This window comes from Petromyzon marinus, unplaced genomic scaffold (assembly GCF_048934315.1).
Source record: "Petromyzon marinus isolate PM22_M1 ecotype Great Lakes invasive population unplaced genomic scaffold, UKy_Petmar_22M1.pri1.0 PM_Scaffold_487, whole genome shotgun sequence".
In the NCBI taxonomy this organism is placed as follows: domain Eukaryota; kingdom Metazoa; phylum Chordata; class Hyperoartia; order Petromyzontiformes; family Petromyzontidae; genus Petromyzon; species Petromyzon marinus.
The window spans coordinates 1,870-22,014 of NW_027423487.1; the positions used below are offsets into that span (position 1 = coordinate 1,870).

At 52.3% G+C, this 20,145-nt stretch overlaps 1 protein-coding gene across 1 annotated transcript; it reads left to right on the forward strand.

Moving 5' to 3' along the window:
• The first annotated feature begins 448 nt into the window (after positions 1-448).
• LOC116936947 (elongation factor Ts, mitochondrial-like) lies at positions 449-19,575 on the forward strand. Its single transcript, XM_076064494.1, has 5 exons — positions 449-586; positions 4,519-4,635; positions 5,987-6,071; positions 10,453-10,952; positions 18,422-19,575. Exons 1-5 carry the CDS (start codon positions 449-451, stop codon positions 18,557-18,559), a joined length of 978 nt encoding a protein of 325 aa, XP_075920609.1. The 3' UTR covers positions 18,560-19,575.
• The last annotated feature ends 570 nt before the right edge of the window (positions 19,576-20,145 follow it).

The window sequence follows — 20,145 nt, forward strand, 5'->3', positions numbered from 1 at the left end:
TGGTGATGGTGATGATGGTGGTGATGATGATGATGATGGTGATGATGATGGTGATGATGATGGTGATGATGATGATGCAGGTGGCGTGCGAGACAGACTTTGTTTCGAGGAGCGACGTCTTCCAGCACCTGGTGGAGCTGTAGGTGATGATGTAGGTGGTGATGGTGATGATGGTGATGATGGTGATGATGGTGGTGATGGTGATGATGATGGTGGTGATGATGATGATGGTGGTGATGATGATGATGATGGTGATGATGGTGGTGATGATGATGATGATGGTGATGATGGTGGTGATGATGATGGTGATGTAGGTGATGATGATGTAGGTCATGATGATGGTGATGATGATGATGTAGGTGATGATGATGTTGGTGATGATGATGATGATGGTGATGATGGTGATGATGGTGATGATGGTTTTATGATGATGATGATGATGGTGGTGATGGTGGTGATGATGCAGGTGGCGTGCGAGACAGACTTTGTTTCGAGGAGCGACGTCTTCCAGCACCTGGTGGAGCTCACCGTTGGCGCTGTCACGGCACATGGAGACAGCTGTCCACAGTGTCACACGTACACACGGGTACACACACACACACAGTGTCACACACACACAGTGTCACACACACACAGTGTCACACACACACAGTGTGTCACACACAGTGTCACACACACACACATATACACACACAGTGTCACACACACACACAGTGTCACACAGTGTCACACGTACACACGGGTACACACACACACACACAGTGTCACACACACACAGTGTCACACGTACACACACACACACACACAGTGTCACACACAGTGTCACACACACATACACACACACAGTGTCACACACCCACAGAGTCACACACAGTGTCACACGTACACACGGGTACACACACACACACACAGTGTCACACAGTGTCACACATACAGTGTCACACACACAGTGTCACACGTACACACAGTGTCACACACACACAGTGTCACACACACGTACACACGGGTACACACACACACAGTGTCACACACACAGTGTCACACACACACAGTGTCACACACACACATATACACACACACAGTGTCACACACACACAGTGTCACACACACACATATACACACACACAGTGTCACACACACACACAGTGTCACACGTACACACGGGTACACACACACACACAGTGTCACACACACACATATACACACACACACACAGTGTCACACACACAGATATACACACAGTGTCACACACACACAGACACACACACAGTGTCACACACACACACAGTGTCACACACACACAGTGTCACACACACAGTGTCACACAGTATCACACAGTGTCACACGTACACACGGGTACACACACACACACATACACACAAATATACACACACACACATACACACACAGTGTCACACACCCACAGAGTCACACACAGTGTCACACGTACACACGGGTACACACACACAGTGTCACACAGTGTCACACATACAGTGTCACACACACAGTGTCACACGTACACACAGTGTCACACACACACAGTGTCACACACACGTACACACGGGTACACACACACACAGTGTCACACACACAGTGTCACACACACACAGTGTCACACACACACATATACACACACACAGTGTCACACACACACAGTGTCACACACACACATATACACACACACAGTGTCACACACACACACAGTGTCACACGTACACACGGGTACACACACACTCACACACAGTGTCACACACACAGTGTCACACAGTGTCACACACACACACAGTGTCACACACACACAGTGTCACACACAGTGTCACACACACACACAGTGTCACACACACACACAGTGTCACACACACACACACACAGTGTCACACACACACAGTGTCACACGTACACACAGATATACACACACAGATATACACACATACAGATATACACACACACACACAGTGTCACACGTACACACGGGTACACACACACGTACACACACACAGTGTTACACAGTGTCACACATACACAGTGTCACACACACGTACACACAGTGTCACACACACAGTGTCACACACACACACAGACACACACACACAGTGTCACACACACACACACAGTGTCACACAGTGTCACACGTACACACGGGTACACACACACACAGTGTCACACAGTGTCACACACACAGTGTCACACACACACAGACACACACAGACACACACAGTGTCACACACACTCACACAGATATACACACAGACACACACACACATACACACACACAGTGTCACACAGTGTCACACACACACAGTGTCACACACACGTACACACAGTGTCACACATACACAGTGTCACACACACGTACACACAGTCACACACACAGTGTCACACACACACAGTGTCACACGTACACACGGGTACACACACACATACACACACACAGTGTCACACACACGTACACACAGTGTCACACACACAGTGTCACACACAGACACACACACAGATATACACACATACAGATAGACACACAGTGTCACACAGACACACACACACATACACACACAGTGTCACACAGTGTCACACATACACAGTGTCACACACACGTACACACAGTGTCACACACACTCACACAGATATACACACAGATACACACACACACACAGACACACACACAGACACACACACACACAGACACACACACACAGACACACACAGTGTCACACACACTCACACAGATATACACACAGACACACACACAGTGTCACACACACACACAGACACACACACAGTGTCACACACACAGACAGTGTCACACGTACACACGGGTACACACACACAGTGTCACACACACAGTGTCACACACACAGTGTCACACACACACAGACACACACACACAGATATACACACATACAGATAGACACACAGTGTCACACAGACACATACACAGACACACACAGTGTCACACACACTCACACAGATATACACACAGATACACACACAGACACACACACAGTGTCACACACACACAGATATACACACAGACACACACACACAGACACACACACAGACACACACACACACACAGACACACACAGACACACACACAGTGTCACACACACACACAGACACACACACACAGACACACACAGTGACACACACACACAGATATACACACAGACACACACACACAGACACACACACAGACACACACACACACAAACACACACAGACACACACACAGTGTCACACACACTCACACAGTGTCACACACAGTGTCACACACGTACACACGGGTACACACGCACAGATATACACACGCACACACAGATATATACACCCACACACGGATATACACACACACACATACAGATATACACACAGTGTCACACACACACAGACACACACACACAGACACACACACAGTGTCACACACACAGTGTCACACACACACTCATACAGATATACACACAGACACACACACAGACACACACAGACACACACACACAGTGTCACACACACACACAGTGTCACACACACTCACACAGATATACACACAGACACACACACACAGTGTCACACACACTCACACAGTGTCACACACACTGTCACACACATACGCACACACAGACACACACAGACACAGTGTCACACGTACACCCGGGTACACACATACACACACACACAGTGTCACACACATACACACACACACAGACACACACACAGTGTCACACACACACAGTGTCACACACACACAGATACACACACAGTGTCACACACACACAGTGTCACAAACACACTCACAGATATACACACAGACACACACACAGACACACACACACACAGTGTCTCACGCACACACAGTGTCACACACACAGTGTAATACACACAGTGTCACACACACAGTGTCACACGTACACACGGGTACACACACACAGTGTCACACACACACAGTGTCACACACACTGTCACACACACAGTGTCACACACACACAGTTTCACACACACAGTGTCACACACAGACACACACACACAGTGTCACACACACAGTGTCACACACAGACACACACACACAGTGTCACACACACACATAGTGTCACACACATAGTGTCACACACAGACACACACACAGTGTCACACACACACATAGTGTCACACACATAGTGTCACACACACACACAGTGTCACACACACAGTGTCACACATACACACGGGTACACACACACAGTGTCACACGTACACACACACACAGTGTCACACACACAGTTAAACACACACAGTTAAACACACACAGTTAAACACAGTTACACAAACACACATACAGTTACACACACACAGACACACACAGTTACACACACACACACAGTTACACACAGTTACACACACACAGTCAAAACAAAGACAAAGATCCCCCGTATAGCCTTAACAGACTGTAGGGGCAAGTGCTGTTAGCGAGCACCTATGAAGGCCGGAACGGTACACGAGGGGGTGGGTGGCCAGCACCACGCCCGACCGCCTTTGTCTCCCTAGTGGCAATGTTTATACACCGCACCAGGTACTCACACACAGTGTCACACACACACAGTGTCACACACACAGACACACACAGACACACAGACACACACACAGTGTCACACGTACACACGGGTACACACACACAGATATACACACAGACACACACACAGACACACACACAGATATACACACAGACACACACACAGACACACACACAGATACACACACAGTGTCACACACACACAGACACACACACAGACACACACACATACAGACACACACACATACAGACACACAGAGAAACACACACAGCACACACACACAGAAACACACACATACAGACACACACAGAGACACACACACACAGACACGCACACACACACAGACACGCACACACACACAGACTCACACACACACACAGACACACACATACAGACACACACACATACAGACACACAGAGAAACACACACAGCACACACACACAGACACACACACATACAGACACACACAGAGACACACACACACAGACACGCACACACACACAGACACGCACACACACACAGACTCACACACACACAGACACACACACATACAGACTCACACACACATACAGACACAGAGTATGGGTCTCTGTGTGATGAGTCTCTGTGTCTCTGTGTGGTGAGTCTGTGTGTCTCTGTGTGGTGAGTCTATGGGTCTCTGTGTGGTGAGTCTGTGGGTCTCTGTGGTGAGTCTGTGGGTCTCTGTGTGGTGAGTCTATGGGTCTCTGTGTGGTGGTGGTAGTGTAGTGGTGGTGGCGGTGTGGTGGTGGTGTAGTGGTGGTGGTGGTGTAGTGGTGGTGGTGGTGTAGTGGTGGTGGTGTAGTAGTAGTGGTGGTGGTGGTGTAGTAGTGGTGGTGGTGGTGGTGGTGTAGTGGTGGTGGTGGTGGTGTAGTGGTGGTGGTGGTGTAGTAGTGGTGGTGGTGTAGTGGTGGTGGTGGTCTAGCGGTGGTGGTGGTGTAGTGTTGGTGGTGTAGTGGTGGTGTGGTAGTGGTGTAGCAGTGGTCGTGGTGGTGTAGTAGTAGTAGTAGTGGTGGTGTAGCGGTGGTAGTGGTGTAGTTGTGGTGATGGTAGCGGTGTTGGTGGTGGTGTAGTGGTAGTGGTGGTGGTAGTGGTGGTGTAGCGGTAGCGGTGTTGGTGGTGTAGTGAACATCGCTACCTCTGAGAGAGACAAAGGCGGCCGGGAGCGGTGGTGCTGGTGTACCACACCCCTCTGAATGCATCCACAGTGCCGGTAGCTAACAGCACTTGCCCCAGGAGCCAGTTAGAGCCTACACGGGGGATCTTTGTCTTTGTGTTGTTGTGGTGACAGTCTGACACCCCCCACCTCCCTGTGACAAAGAGCTTCACAGCTTCTCTGATTCCTCCTGCTGCAGCTGCTTTATTGATGAGCAGTGAATGTTAGTGAATTCTAATTAATTCATTCATTGATTAATCCTCGTAGCTGGACCTGAGCGGAGAGGAAATCCTCCGGCTGAGCAGCCCAAACTCAAAGTCCTCGCTGGGGGAGGTGCTGGCGCTCACCATTGGTGAGCTACTCACCAACTCACCAACTCACTCACCTACTCACTCACCTACTCACTCACCTACTCACCTACTCACTCACCTACTCACTCACCTACTCACCCACTCACTCACCTACTCACTCACCTACTCACTCACCTACTCACCTACTCACTCACCTACTCACTCACCTACTCACTCACGCACTCACCAACTCACTCACCCACTCACCTACTCACTCGCCTACTCACTCACCTACTCACCTACTCACCAACTCACTCACCTACTCACTTACTCACTCACCCACTCACTCACCTACTCACCTACTCACTCACCTACTCACCTACTCACTCACTCACCTACTCACTCACCTACTCACTCACCTACTCACTCACCTACTCACTCACCCACTCACTCACCTACTCACTCACCTACTCACTCATCTACTCACCCACTACTCACTCACTCACCTACTCACTCACCTACTCACCCACTCAGTCACTCACCTACTCACTCAGCTACTCACTCACCATTGGTGAGCTACCACTCGCTCACCTACTCACCTACTCACTCACTCACTCACCTATCCACTCAGTCACCCACTCACTCACCTACTCACCTACTCACTCGCCTACTCACTCACCTACTCACCTACTCACTCACTCGCCTACTCACTCACTCACTCACCCACTCACTCACTCACTCACCTACTCACTCACCTACTCACTCACCCACTCACTCACCCACTCACCTACTCACTCACCTACTCACTCATCCACTCACTCACCTACTCACTCACTCACCTACTCACTCACTCACTCACCTACTCACCGACTCACTCACCTACTCACTCACCCCCTCATTCGCCCACTCACTCACTCACTCACCCACTCACTCACTCACCCACTCACTCACCCACTCACTGACTCACCCACTCACCCACTCACTCACCTACCCACGTGTGTGTGTGTGCGTGTGTGTGTGTGCGCGTGAGGTGTGGGAAGCTGTAAGCCCCAGGCTACTTTGGGCTCGCCTTCCCATCAATCGGAGGCGAGGAGTGGTGGTCGTGGTTACTTATGCCCCCACCGAAGACGAACATCCGTGGAGGGATGCAGGCAAAGCCGATGAGTCAGATGCCCTCTATGACCTCCTGTCACAGGTGCTGGCTAAAGTTGCCCCTCGGGATAGAGTCATCTTGTTGGGTGACTTCAATGCCCGAGTTGGTCATGATGCTGGCACCCGGCCTGGAGTGATTGGAGGGCATGGGCCAGATCAGATCAATAACAACGGCAGGAGGCTGCTAGATGTTTGTGCAGCCCATGGGCTTGTAATTACCAACACGCTGTTCCGGCATCGGCGCATCCACACCACATCATGGATGCATGCCGGGTCCAAGCAAGAACATCTGCTGGACTACATAGTGACGGACCAGCGGATGCGAGCCCATGTCCTTGACACCAGGACCTACCGTGGAGCTGATCTGCCCTCTGACCATCGAGAAGTCATCTGTAAGATGTGCCTGCCATTCTTCCACTCCGGTGGTGGGTGTACACCCAGGACCCCATTCCAACCTAAAGTGGCCTGGTCTCAGCTAGCTGATGAAAGTTGCAAGCGAGAATTTCAACATGCGGCTAGGGGTTGGCATCGTCCCCCACTCCTGATGTCGAGGGTAGATGGGCGAGGTTTAGGACTGACTCATGCAGCTGCAATGGCTGCTTTAGGTACGTGGTCCAGACCTCCCCAGAGACCCTTGCTGACAGAGGAGGTGTTCAGGATGGTTGAGAAAAAGCGACAGGCCCACTGTCATCGGCTACAGAATCCCACGTCAGAGAATGAGGAGGCTTACCGCAGCCTTCGCTCGGAGGTTAGGAGAGCCGTGAGGCGCTGCAAGGATGGGTGGTGGTCGCGGGTTGCTGAGGAGATGGAGTCTGCCTCAGTGGCCCGCGATCACAAATCTCTATTTAACTCCATCAAAAAAGTAACCTGCAGCACCACACCTATTACCATCATTAGGGTGAAAAAACGGTGATCCAATTTCTGACCCCCAGAAACAGGTTTGCAGATTTGCTGAGCATTTCTGTGAGGTCCTGGGGGAGGGAAAATCCCTCAGCCAGGAAAACATCGTGGCACAAAGTGAGGATGACCCTGCTGAGGCTGCGGTGCCTCAAATATTGGAAGAAGTCACACCCTGTGAGTGGCTGGCTGAAGTGCCATCTGTTGAGGATGTACTGAAGGCGATCCGGAGTCTGAGACCAGGAAAGGCAGCGGGCAAAGATGATCTCCTAAGCGAAATGCTGAGGGAGGGTGGCGTTTGTGCACAGACTGCCCTACAGGACATCATAACAACAGTCTGGACCACTGGACTGGTTCCGCAGGATTGGAAGGATGCCCTGGTGGTCCCCCTCTTTAAGAAGGGGGACCGCACAGACTGTAACAACTACAGGGGCATCTCACTCCTTAGTGTGCCGGGGAAGGTCCTGGCAAGGATTATTCAACATCGCCTTGCCAGGTACGCTGAGGAGAGGCTTGCGGAGCCCCAATGCGGTTTCAGGAAAGGGCGGTCCTGCACGGATGCCATATTTTCTGTCCGTCTGCTATAGCAGAGGTGTAAGGAATTCCAGCAAGACCTACATCTCTGCTTTATTGGCCTGGTCAAGGCCTATGTTACCATCAGTAGGCCTGGGCTCTGGGTTGTTCTTCGTGCTTTTGGAGTACCTGACCCTCTGCTCACGATCATTAAGGACCTTCATGATGGTGAGCGGGCCCGGGTAAAACTACGTGGCAGGGAGTCAGAGCCATTCCCTGTACACCTTGGGGTGCGACAGGGATGTCCTCTGGCTCCCACATTATTTAACATCTATTTTGACCACGTAGTTCGTGAAGCCTTCAATAGCTGTACCGGGGGAATCTCCATATGGTACAGATATAATGGGAGGCTGATCGATGCCCGGATGCGGTCAAGGGATGGCTCCCTATTGCTCAACCACGTTATGTATGCCGATGATTTGGTAATAGCTGCTTATTCAGAGGAGGAGTTGGAGACGCTGCTGCTGAGACTGGAGCGTGCTACTAAGAGATGGGGCCTTACCATCAGCCCCACCAAAACTAAGCACCTGCCTGGGTATTTTATACCATCGGACACTCCACCCCCACAAATGCCAATCGGTGATGGGGCAGTTGTGGAGAGAGTGGAGAGTTTCCCATACCTGGGCAGTGTGCTTATGACCGGCTCCAGTTTAACAGCAGAGGTCTCACTCCGAATCAGTCGAGCGGCAATATCTTTTCATTGGTTGCGTAACGCTGTGTGGAAGCTACCTGGTCTGTCGCTCCACACTAAGCTTCAGGTCTTCTCGGCCACGGTCATTCCCTCACTTCTCTACGCTTGCGAAACGTGGACCCCCCTAATGGAACATCTTCGCCGGTTAGAAACATTTAGGCTGGCCTGCCTACGATCCATCCTGGGTTTAACCAGACTGGATTGTGTGAGGAGCTCACAAATCCTTGAAAGATCTGGGCACGGTCCCATCGGTGAGCTCCTCCGGCAGGCAAGGCTGCGATGGCTGGGTCATGTAGCCCGCATGCCCAGCCACCGCATGCCGAAACAGCTTTTGTTTGGCCGGATTGAGGGGGCTAAGCGGGCGCGGCACGGGCTAGAGAAGAGATGGAGTGATGTGGTACAGGAGGACGTGGAGCTGAGTGGACTTGCCGATGACTGGTACCAGCGGTGTCAAGATCGGCCTCTGTGGAGGAGGCTCGTGAAGGACGCTACTGGGCAGTTGGAGGCAGTCGCCCTCCAACAACAACGGAGGGCGGAGGAGCGACGCTCACAACAACGAGCGGAGCGCCGGGTGGCTAAAGCACAGCAGGTTGGCACAGTAGGGGGCACAGGTGGTGCATCAGCCAGTCATCTCAGTCAGTCGACCCGTGGCACCTGCTGGGTCTGCCCCGTGACCTCCTGCCAGCGGGCGTTCGACACTTCACGTGGCCTCAGGGTGCACATAGCCTGGCACAAGCGTCGTGGTGACGTCACCGCCACTTAGTGGCGAATGGCGGTTGTTGGTGTTGTTGTTGTTGTGTGTCTCTGTGTGTGTCTGTGTGTCTCTGTGTGTGTCTCTGTGTGTGTCTCTCTGTGTGTGTGTCACTGTGTGTGTGTCACTGTGTGTGTGTGTGTGTCTCTGTGTGTGTTTCTGTGTGTCTCTGTGTGTGTCTGTGTCTCTGTGTGTGTGTCACTGTGTGTGTGTCTCTGTGTGTGTCTCTGTGTGTGTCTCTGTGTGTCTCTGTGTGTGTCTGTGTCTCTGTGTGTGTGTCACTGTGTGTGTGTCTCTGTGTGTGTCTCTGTGTGTGTCTCTGTGTGTGTCTCTGTGTGTGTCTCTCTGTGTGTGTCTCTGTGTGTGTGTGTGTGCTCAGGCCGTCTGGGCGAGCGTGTGGTCATCCAGCGCGGCTGCTGGCTGGGCGTCCCCGCCGGAACGCTCATTGCCAGCTACGTCCACGGCGCCCCACCAACACCACCAACACCACCAACACCACCAACACCAACACCACCAACACCAACACCACCATCACCACCAACACCACCAACACCACCACCCCACGCCGGACCGGGCGCCGTCACGCTGCTGGGGAAGTTTGCCGCCCTGGTGGTGCTGCGGCCACAGCCGGTGGAGGTCTCCCGTGCGGGGGTGGAGGAGGCGGTGGAGGCGGTGGAGGCGGTGGAGGCGGTGGAGGCGGTGGAGGAGGTTGGTCGCCGGCTGGCCCAGCACGTGGTGGGCATGGCACCGCTCAGCCTGGGGGCACGGCGAGCGGCGGCGGCGGTGGTGGAGAGAGAGGGAGGAGGTGGAGGAGGAGGAGGAGGAGGTGGAGGAGGAGGAGGCGGTGATGGTGGCGGTGGTGATGGTGGTGGTGCAGAGGTAAGGATGGATCGTGATGACTGTGTGTGTCTCAGTGCGTGTGTGTGTATAGGTGTGTGTGTGTCTAGGTGTGTGTGTGTGTATAGGTGTGTGTGTGTCTAGGTGTGTGTGTGTGTGTGTGTCTAGGTGTGTGTGTGTGTGTCTAGGTGTGTGTGAGTCTGTGTGTGTGTGAGTCTGTGTGTGTGTGTGTGACACTGTGTGTGTGTGTCTGTGTGTGTGTGTCTAGCTATGTGTGTCTAGGTGTGTGTGTGTATAGGTGTGTGTGTGTCTGTGGTTTCGTGGTAATTAATTGTTTGGCACAGTAGGGGGCACAGGTGGTGCATCAGCCAGTCATCTCAGTCATCTCAGTCAGTCGACCCGTGGCACCTGGGTCTGCCCAGTGACCTCCTGCCAGCGGGCGTTCGACACTTCACGTGGCCTCACGGTGCACATAGCCTGGCACAAGCGTCGTGGTGACGTCACCGCCACTTAGTGGCGAATGGCGGTTGTTGTTGTTGTTGTGTGTCTGTGTGTGTCTAGCTGTGTGTGTCTCAGTGTGTGTGTGTCTAGGTGTGTGTGTGTGTATAGGTGTGTGTGTTTCTAGGTGTGTGTATCTAGCTGTGTGTGTCTCAGTGTGTGTGTCTAGGTGTGTATGTGTGTCTCAGTGTGTGTGTGTATAGGTGTGTGTGTCTGTGTTTAATTTGTGGTTTCGTGGTAATTAATTGAAAGTGGAGGGGTTACCAGCCCCTCGCACCCGTCCAGAGCCCCCGTTTAGCCCCTGTGGTGGGCATATATGCCATGAGGGGAGGAGCCAATCAAAATTGGATCTCCCCCCACAGCACTGTCCACGACAGAGTTGCCCGTCCGCCACACCTATTACCATCATTAGGGGAAAAAACGGTGATCCAATCTCCGACCCCCATGAACAGGTTCGCAGATTTGCTGAGCATTTCTGTGAGGTCCTGGGGGAGGGAAAATCCCTCAGCCAGGAAAACATCGTGGCACAAAGTGGGGATGACCCTGCTGAGGCTGCGGTGCCTCAAATATTGGAAGAAGTCACCCCCTGTGAGTGGCTGGCTGAGGTGCCATCTGCTGAGGAAGTATTGAAGGCGATCCGGAGTCTGAGACCAGGAAAGGCAGCGGGCAGAGATGATCTCCCAAGCGAAATGCTGAGGGAGGGTGGTGTTTGTGCACAGACTGCCCTATATGACATCATAACAACAGTCTGGACCACTGAACGGGTTCCGCAGGATTGGAAGGATGCCCTGGTGGTCCCCCTTTTTAAGAAGGGGGACCGCACAGACTGTAACAACTACAGGGGCATCTCACTCCTCAGTGTGCCGGGAAAGGTCCTGGCAAGGATTATTCAGCATCGCCTTGCCAGGCACGCTGAGGAGAGGCTTGCGGAGCCCCAATGCGGTTTCAGGAAAGGGCGGTCCTGCACAGATGCCATATTGTCTGTCCGTCTGCTACAGCAGAGGTGTAGGGAATTCCAACAAGACCTACATCTCTGCTTTATTGACCTGGTCAAGGCCTATGATACCATCAGTAGGCCTGGGCTCTGGGTTGTTCTTCGTGCTTTTGGAGTACCTGACCCTCTGCTCACGATCATTAAGGACCTTCATGATGGTGAGCGGGCCCGGGTAAACTACGTGGCCGTGAGTCAGAGCCATTCCCTGTACACCTTGGGGTGCGACAGGGATGTCCTCTGGCTCCCACATTATTTAACATCTATTTTGACCACGTAGTTCGTGAAGCCTTCAATAGCTGTACCGGGGGAATCTCCATATGGTACAGATATAATGGGAGGCTAATCGATGCCCGGGTGCGGTCAAGGGATGGCTCCCTATTGCTCAACCACGTTATGTATGCTGATGATTTGGTAATAGCTGCTCAGTCAGAGGAGGAGTTGGAGACGCTGCTGCTGAGACTGGAGCGTGCCACTAAGAGGTGGGGCCTTACCATCAGCCCCACCAAAACTAAGCACCTGCCTGGGTATTTTGTACCATCGGACACTCCACCCCCACAACTCCCAATCGGTGATGGGGCAGTTGTGGAGAGAGTGGAGAGTTTCCCATACCTGGGCAGTGTGCTTATGACTGGCTCCAGTTTAACAGCAGAGGTCTCACTCCGAATCAGTCGAGCGGCAATATCTTTTCATCGGTTGCGTAACGCTGTGTGGAAGCTACCTGGTCTGTCGCTCCGCACTAAGCTTCAGGTCTTCTCGGCCACGGTCATTCCCTCCCTTCTCTACGCTTGCGAAACGTGGACCCCCCTAATGGAACATCTTCGCCGGTTAGAAACATTTAGGCTGGCCTGCCTACGATCCATCCTGGGTTTAACCAGACTGGATTGTGTGAGGAGCTCACAAATCCTTGAAAGATCTGGGCAGGGTCCCATCGGTGAGCTCCTCCGGCAGGCAAGGCTGCGATGGCTGGGTCATGTAGCCTGCATGCCCAGCCACCGCATGCCGAAACAGCTTTTGTTTGGCCGGATTGAGGGGGCTAAGCGGGCGCGGCACGGGCTAGAGAAGAGATGGAGTGATGTGGTACAGGAGGACGTGGAGCTGAGTGGACTTGCCGATGACTGGTACCAGCGGTGTCAAGATCGGCCTCTGTGGAGGAGGCTCGTGAAGGATGCTACTGGGCAGTTGGAGGCAGTCGCCCTCCAACAACAACGGAGGGTGGAGGAGCGACGCTCACAACAACGAGCAGAGCGCCGGGTGGCTAAAGCACAGCAGGTTGGCACAGTAGGGGGCACAGGTGGTGCATCAGCCAGTCATCTCAGTCAGTCGACCCGTGGCACCTGGGTCTGCCCCGTGACCTCCTGCCAGCGGGCGTTCGACACTTCACGTGGCCTCACGGTGCACATAGCCTGGCACAAGCGTCGTGGTGACGTCACCGCCACTTAGTGGCGAATGGCGGTTGTTGTTGTTGTTTGTGTGTGTGTCTGTGTGTGTGTGTGTCTAGGTGTGTGAGGTGTGTGTGTCTAGGTGTGTGAGGTGTGTGTGTCTCTGTGTGTGTCTAGGTGTGTGAGGTGTGTGTGTCTCTGTGTGTGTCTAGGTGTGTATGTGTGTCTGTGTGTGTGTGTCTAGGTGTGTATGTGTGTCTAGGTGTGTGTGTGTCTAGGTGTGTATGTGTGTGTAGGTGTGTGTGTGTCTAGGTGTGAAACAACCCCCTACCTCCTCGCGATGCCGGACGGGCAACTCTGTCGTGGACAATGCTGTGGGGGGAGGAGCCAATTCCGATTGGCTCCTCTCCCCTCATGGCGTCTGTGACCACCACAGGGGCTAAACGGGGGCTCTGGACAGGTGCGAGGGGCTGGTAACCCCTCCACCTTCAATAAATTACCACTAAACCACGACTTAAATCTGTAACTAATAAGCTTGTGCCGGAGGCCCCGGGGGGACAGGCGTCTATGACGTCTCCTGGCCAAACCCCAATTGGCGGAGCCAGGAGATTGAATATCTACCCTCGGGACTCCTCCAGAAACAACGAAAAGCCACTTCGTGTGGCCACGTGGAATGTTCGAATACTCACTGCGGAGGAGAGGCTGCCACTCCTCTGTCGGGAGCTGGACCGGTACCGCCTGGATCTCTGTGGCATTCAGGAGGTCCGGTGGACCGGCTCTGGCTCCTGCCACCATGAGGGGTGGACAGTCCTCTACTCGGGGCAGCAGACTGCCAAACAACAGGGTGTGGCTCTTCTTTTGAACAAAATAATGAAGGGGGCATGGGAGCGTGGCGGTGAGGTGTGGGAAGCTGTAAGCCCCAGGCTACTTTGGGCTCGCCTTCCCATCAACCGGAGGCAAGGAGTGGTGGTCGTGGTTACTTATGCCCCCACCGAAGATGAACATCCGTGGAGGGATGCAGGCAAAGCCGATGAGTCAGATGCCTTCTATGACCTCCTGTCACAGGTGCTGGTTAAAGTGGCCCCTCGGGACAGAGTCATCTTGTTGGCTGACTTCAATGCCCGAGTTGGTCATGATGCTGGCACCTGGTCTGGATTAAATGGAAGGCATTTGCCAGATCAGCTCAATAACAACGGTAGGAGGCTGCTAGATTTTTGTGCAGCCCATGGGCTTGTAATTACCAACACGCTGTTCTGGCATCCACACAACATCATGGATGCATGCCGGGTCCAAGCAAGAACATCTGCTGGACTACATAGTTACAGAACAGCGGATGCGGGCCCATGTCCTTGACACCAGGACCTACCGTGGAGCTGATCTGCCCACTGACCATCGACTTGTCATCTGTAAAATGCGCCTGCCATTCTTCCACTCCGGTGGTGGGTGTACACCCAGGACCTCATTCAAACCCTTAGTGGCCTGGTCTCAGTTAGCTGATGAGAATTTCATCATCGCTTGCGGCTGGGGTTGGCATCGTCCCCCACTCCTCCTGATGTCGAGGGTAAATGGGCGAGGTTTAGGACTGTGACTCATGCAGCTGCGATGGCTGCTTTGTGTACGCGGTCCAGACCTCCCCAGAGACCCTGGCTGACAGAGGAGATGTTCAGGATGGTTGAGAAAAAGCGACAGGCCTACTGTCATCGGCTACAGAATCCCACGTCGGAGAATGAGGAGGATTACCGCAGCCTTCACTCGGAGGTTCGGAGAGCCGTGAGGCGCTGCAAGGATGGGTGGTGGTCGCGGGTTGCTGAGGAGATGGAGTCTGCCTCAGTGGCCCGTGATCACAAATCTCTATTTAATTCCATCAAAAAAGTAACCTGCAGCGCCACACCTTTTACCAACATTAGGGGAAAGAATGGTGATCCAATCTCCGACCCCCAGGAACAGGTTTGCAGATTTGCTGATCATTTCTGTGAGGTCGTGGGGGAGGGAAAATCCCTCAGCCAGGAAAACATCGTGGGACAAAGTGGGGATGACCCTGCTGAGACTGTGGTACCTCAAATATTGGAGGAAGAAGTCACCCCCTGTGAGTGGCTGGCTGAGGTGCCATCTGACCAGGAAAGGCACTGGGCAGAGATGATCTTCCAAGCGAAATGCTGAGGGAGGGTTGCGTTTGTACACAGACTGCCCTATATGACATCATAACAACAGTCAGACCACTGGGACGGGTTCCGCAGGATTGGAAGGATGCCCTGGTGGTCCCCCTCTTTAAGAAGGGGGACCGCACAGACTGTAATAACTACAGGGCATCTCACTCCTCAGTATGCCGGGAAAGGTCCTGGCAAGGATTATTCAACATCGCCTTGCAAGCTGAGGAGAGGCTTGCGGAGCCCCAATGCGGTTTCAGGAAAGGGCGGTCCTGCACGGATGCCATATTTTCTGTCCGTCTGCTACAGCAGAGGTGTAGGGAATTCCAACAAGACCTACATCTCTGCTTTATTGACCTGGTCAAGGCCTATGATACCATCAATAGACCTGGGCTCTGGGTTGTTCTTCGTGCTTTTGGAGTACCTTCAGGTCTTCTCGGCCACGGTCATTAAGGACCTTCATGATGGTGAGCTGGCCCGGGTAAAACTACGTGGCCGGGAGTCAGAGCCATTCCCTGTACACCTTGGGGTGTGACAGGGATGTCCTCTTTTTTCCACATTATTTAACATCTATTTTGACCGCGTAGTTCGTGAAGCCTTCAATAGCTGTACCTGGGGAATCTCCATATGGTACAGATATAATGGGAGGCTGATCGATGCCCGGATGCGTTCAAGGGATGGCTCCCTATTGCTCAACCACGTTATGTATGCCGATGATTTGGTAATAGCTGCTCATTCAGAGGAGGAGTTGGAGACGCTGCTGCTGAGACTGGAGCGTGCTACTAAGAGATGGGGCCTTACCATCAGCCCCACCAAAACTAAGCACCTGCCTGGGTATTTTGTACCATCGGACACTCCACCCCCACAACTGCCAATCGGTGATGGGGCAGTTGTGGAGAGAGTGGAGAGTTTCCCATACCTGAGCAGTGTGCTTATGACCGGCTCCAGTTTAACAGCAGAGGTCTCACTCGGAATCAGTGGAGCGGCAATATCTTTTCATTGATTGCGTAATGCTGTGTGGAAGCTACCTGGTCTGTCGCTCCGCACTAAGCTTCAGGTCTTTTCGGCCACGGTCATTCCCTCTCTTCTCTATGCTTGCGAAACGTGGACCCCCCTAATGGAACATCTTCGCCGGTTAGAAACATTCAGGCTGGCCTGCCTACGATCCGTCCTGGGTTTAACCAGGCTGAATTGTGTGAGGAGTTCACAAATCCTTGAAATATCTGGGCAAGGTCCCATCGGTGAGCTCCTCCGGCAGGCAAGGCTGCGATGGCTGGGTCATGTAGCCCGCATGCCCAGCCACCGCATGCCGAAACAGCTTTTGTTCGGCCGGATCGAGGGGGCTTAACGGGCGCGGCACGGGCTAGAGAAGAGATGGAGTGACGTGGTACAGGAGGACGTGGAGCTGAGTGGACTTGCCGATGACCGGTACCAGCGGTGTCAAGATCGGCCTCTGTGGAGGAGGCTCGTGAAGGATGCTACTGGGCAGTTGGAGGCAGTCGCCCTCCAACAACAACGGAGGGTGGAGGAGCGACGCTCACAACAACGAGCGGAGCGCCGGGTGGCTAAAGCACAGCAGGTTGGCACAGTAGGGGGCACAGGTGGTGCATCAGCCACTCATCTCAGTCAGTCGACCCGTGGCACCTGGGTCTGCCCCGTGACCTCCTGCCAGCGGGCGTTCGACACTTCACGTGGCCTCAAGGTGCACCTAGCCTGGCACAAGCGTCGTGGTGACGTCACCGCCACTTAATGGAGAATGGCGGTTGTTGTGTGTGCTGTGTGTGTGCTATGTGTGTGTGTACTGTGTGTGTGTACTGTGTGTGTACTGTGTGTGTGTACTGTGTGTGTGTACTGTGTGTACTGTGTGTGTGTACTGTGTGTGTGTACTGTGTGTGTGTACTGTGTGTGTACTGTGTGTGTGTACTGTGTGTGTACTGTGTGTGTGTACTGTGTGTGTACTGTGTGTGTGTGTACTGTGTGTGTGTACTGTGTGTGTGTACTGTGTGTGTACTGTGCTGTGTGTGTGTACTGTGTGTGTGTACTGTGTGTGTGTACTGTGTGTGTACTGTGTGTATATACTGTGTGTGTATACTGTGTGTGTGCTGTGTGTACTGTGTATACTGTGTGTGTGTACTGTGTGTGTGTACTGTGTGTGTGTACTGTGTGTATGTACTGTGTGTACTGTGTGTATATACTGTGTGTATATACTGTGTGTGTATACTGTGTGTGTACTGTGTGTGTGTGTACTGTGTGTGTATACTGTGTGTGTACTGTGTATACTGTCTGTGTGTACTGTGTGTGCTGTGTGTGTACTGTATGTACTGTGTGTGTACTGTGTGTACTGTATGTGCACTGTAAGTACTGTATGCACACTGCACACTGTATGTTCTGTACGTGCACTGCACGTACTGTATGTATACTGCATGTGTGTACTGTGTACGTACTGTGCGCACTGTATGTACTGTACGTACTGTACGTGTGTGCTGTGTACAGACCGAGTTGATGTCCCAGCCCTACCTCCTGGACCCGGCCATCTCTGTAGAGCAAAAACTTCACAACACCGGAGTGGAGATCATCGACTTTGTCCGCTACGAGAGCGGAGAGACTCTCACCTCGTCACAATCACCGTGATCACCTCGTCGTCACAATCACCGTGATCACCTCGTCACAATCAGCGTGATCACCTCGTCATCACAATCACCGTGATCAGCTCGTCTTCACAATCACCGTGATCACCTCGTCATCACAATCACAGTGATCACCTCGTCGTCACAATCACCGTGATCAGCTCGTCGTCACACTCACCGTGATCACCTCGTCATCACACTCACCGTGATCAGCTCGTCGTCACAATCACCGTGATCAGCTCGTCGTCACAATCACAGTGATCACCTCGTCGTCACAATCACCGTGATCACCTCGTCACAATCACCGTGATCAGCTCGTCGTCACAATCACCGTGATCACCTCGTCGTCACAATCACCGTGATCACCTCGTCATCACAATCACCGTGATCACCTCATCACAATCACCGTGATCACCTCGTCACAATCACCGTGATCAGCTCGTCGTCACAATCACCGTGATCACCTCGTCATCACAATCACCGTGATCAGCTCGTCGTCACAATCACCGTGATCAGCTCGTCGTCACAATCACCGTGATCACCTCGTCATCACAATCACCGTGATCAGCTCGTCGTCACAATCACTGTGATCAGCTTGTCACAATCACTGTGATCACCTCGTCATCACAATCACCGTGATCACCTCGTCACAATCACCGTGATCACCTCGTCACAATCACCGTGATCACCTCGTCATCACAATCACCGTGATCACCTCGTCATCACAATCACCGTGATCACCTCGTCGTCACAATCACCGTGATCAGCTCGTCATCACAATCACCGTGATCACCTCGTCATCACCACATCATCACCTGTCGATTCAAGTAACATTATTATTGTAATAATAATTATTATTGTGATAATAATACTTATTGTAATAATTATTATAGTAATTATTGCGTTAATAGTAATTATTGTGTTAATAATAATTATTGTGTTAATAATAATTATTGTAATAATTATTGTGTTAATAATAATTATTATTATGTTAATAAAACTGTGACCTGCATTGTCTAAGTGCTGTGTGTCAGCCCTCTTGTCTAAGTGTGTCAGCCCTCTTGTCTAAGTGTGTCAGCCTCTTGTCTAAGTGTGTCAGCCCTCTTGTCTAAGTGTGTCAGCCCTTTTGTCTAAGTGGTCAGCCCTCTTGTCTAAGTGTGTCAGCCTCTTGTCTTAGTGTGTCAGCCTCTTGTCTAAGTGTGTCAGCCCCTTGTCTTAGTGTGTCAGCCCTCTTGTCTAAGTGTGTCAGCCTCTTGTCTAAGTGTGTCAGCCTCTTGTCTAAGTGTGTCAGCCCTCTTGTCTTAGTGTGTCAGCCCTCTTGTCTTAGTGTGTCAGTCTCTTGTCTAAGTGTGTCAGCCTCTTGTCTAAGTGTGTCAGCCCTCTTGTCTAAGTGTGTCAGCCCTCTTGTCTAAGTGTGTCAGCCTCTTGTCTAAGTGTGTCAGCCTCTTGTCTTAGTGTGTCAGCCTCTTGTCTAAGTGTGTCAGCCCTCTTGTCTTAGTGTGTCAGCCCTCTTGTCTAAGTGTGTCAGCCCTCTTGTCTAAGTGTGTCAGCCCTCTTGTCTAAGTGTGTCAGCCCTCTTGTCTAAGTGTG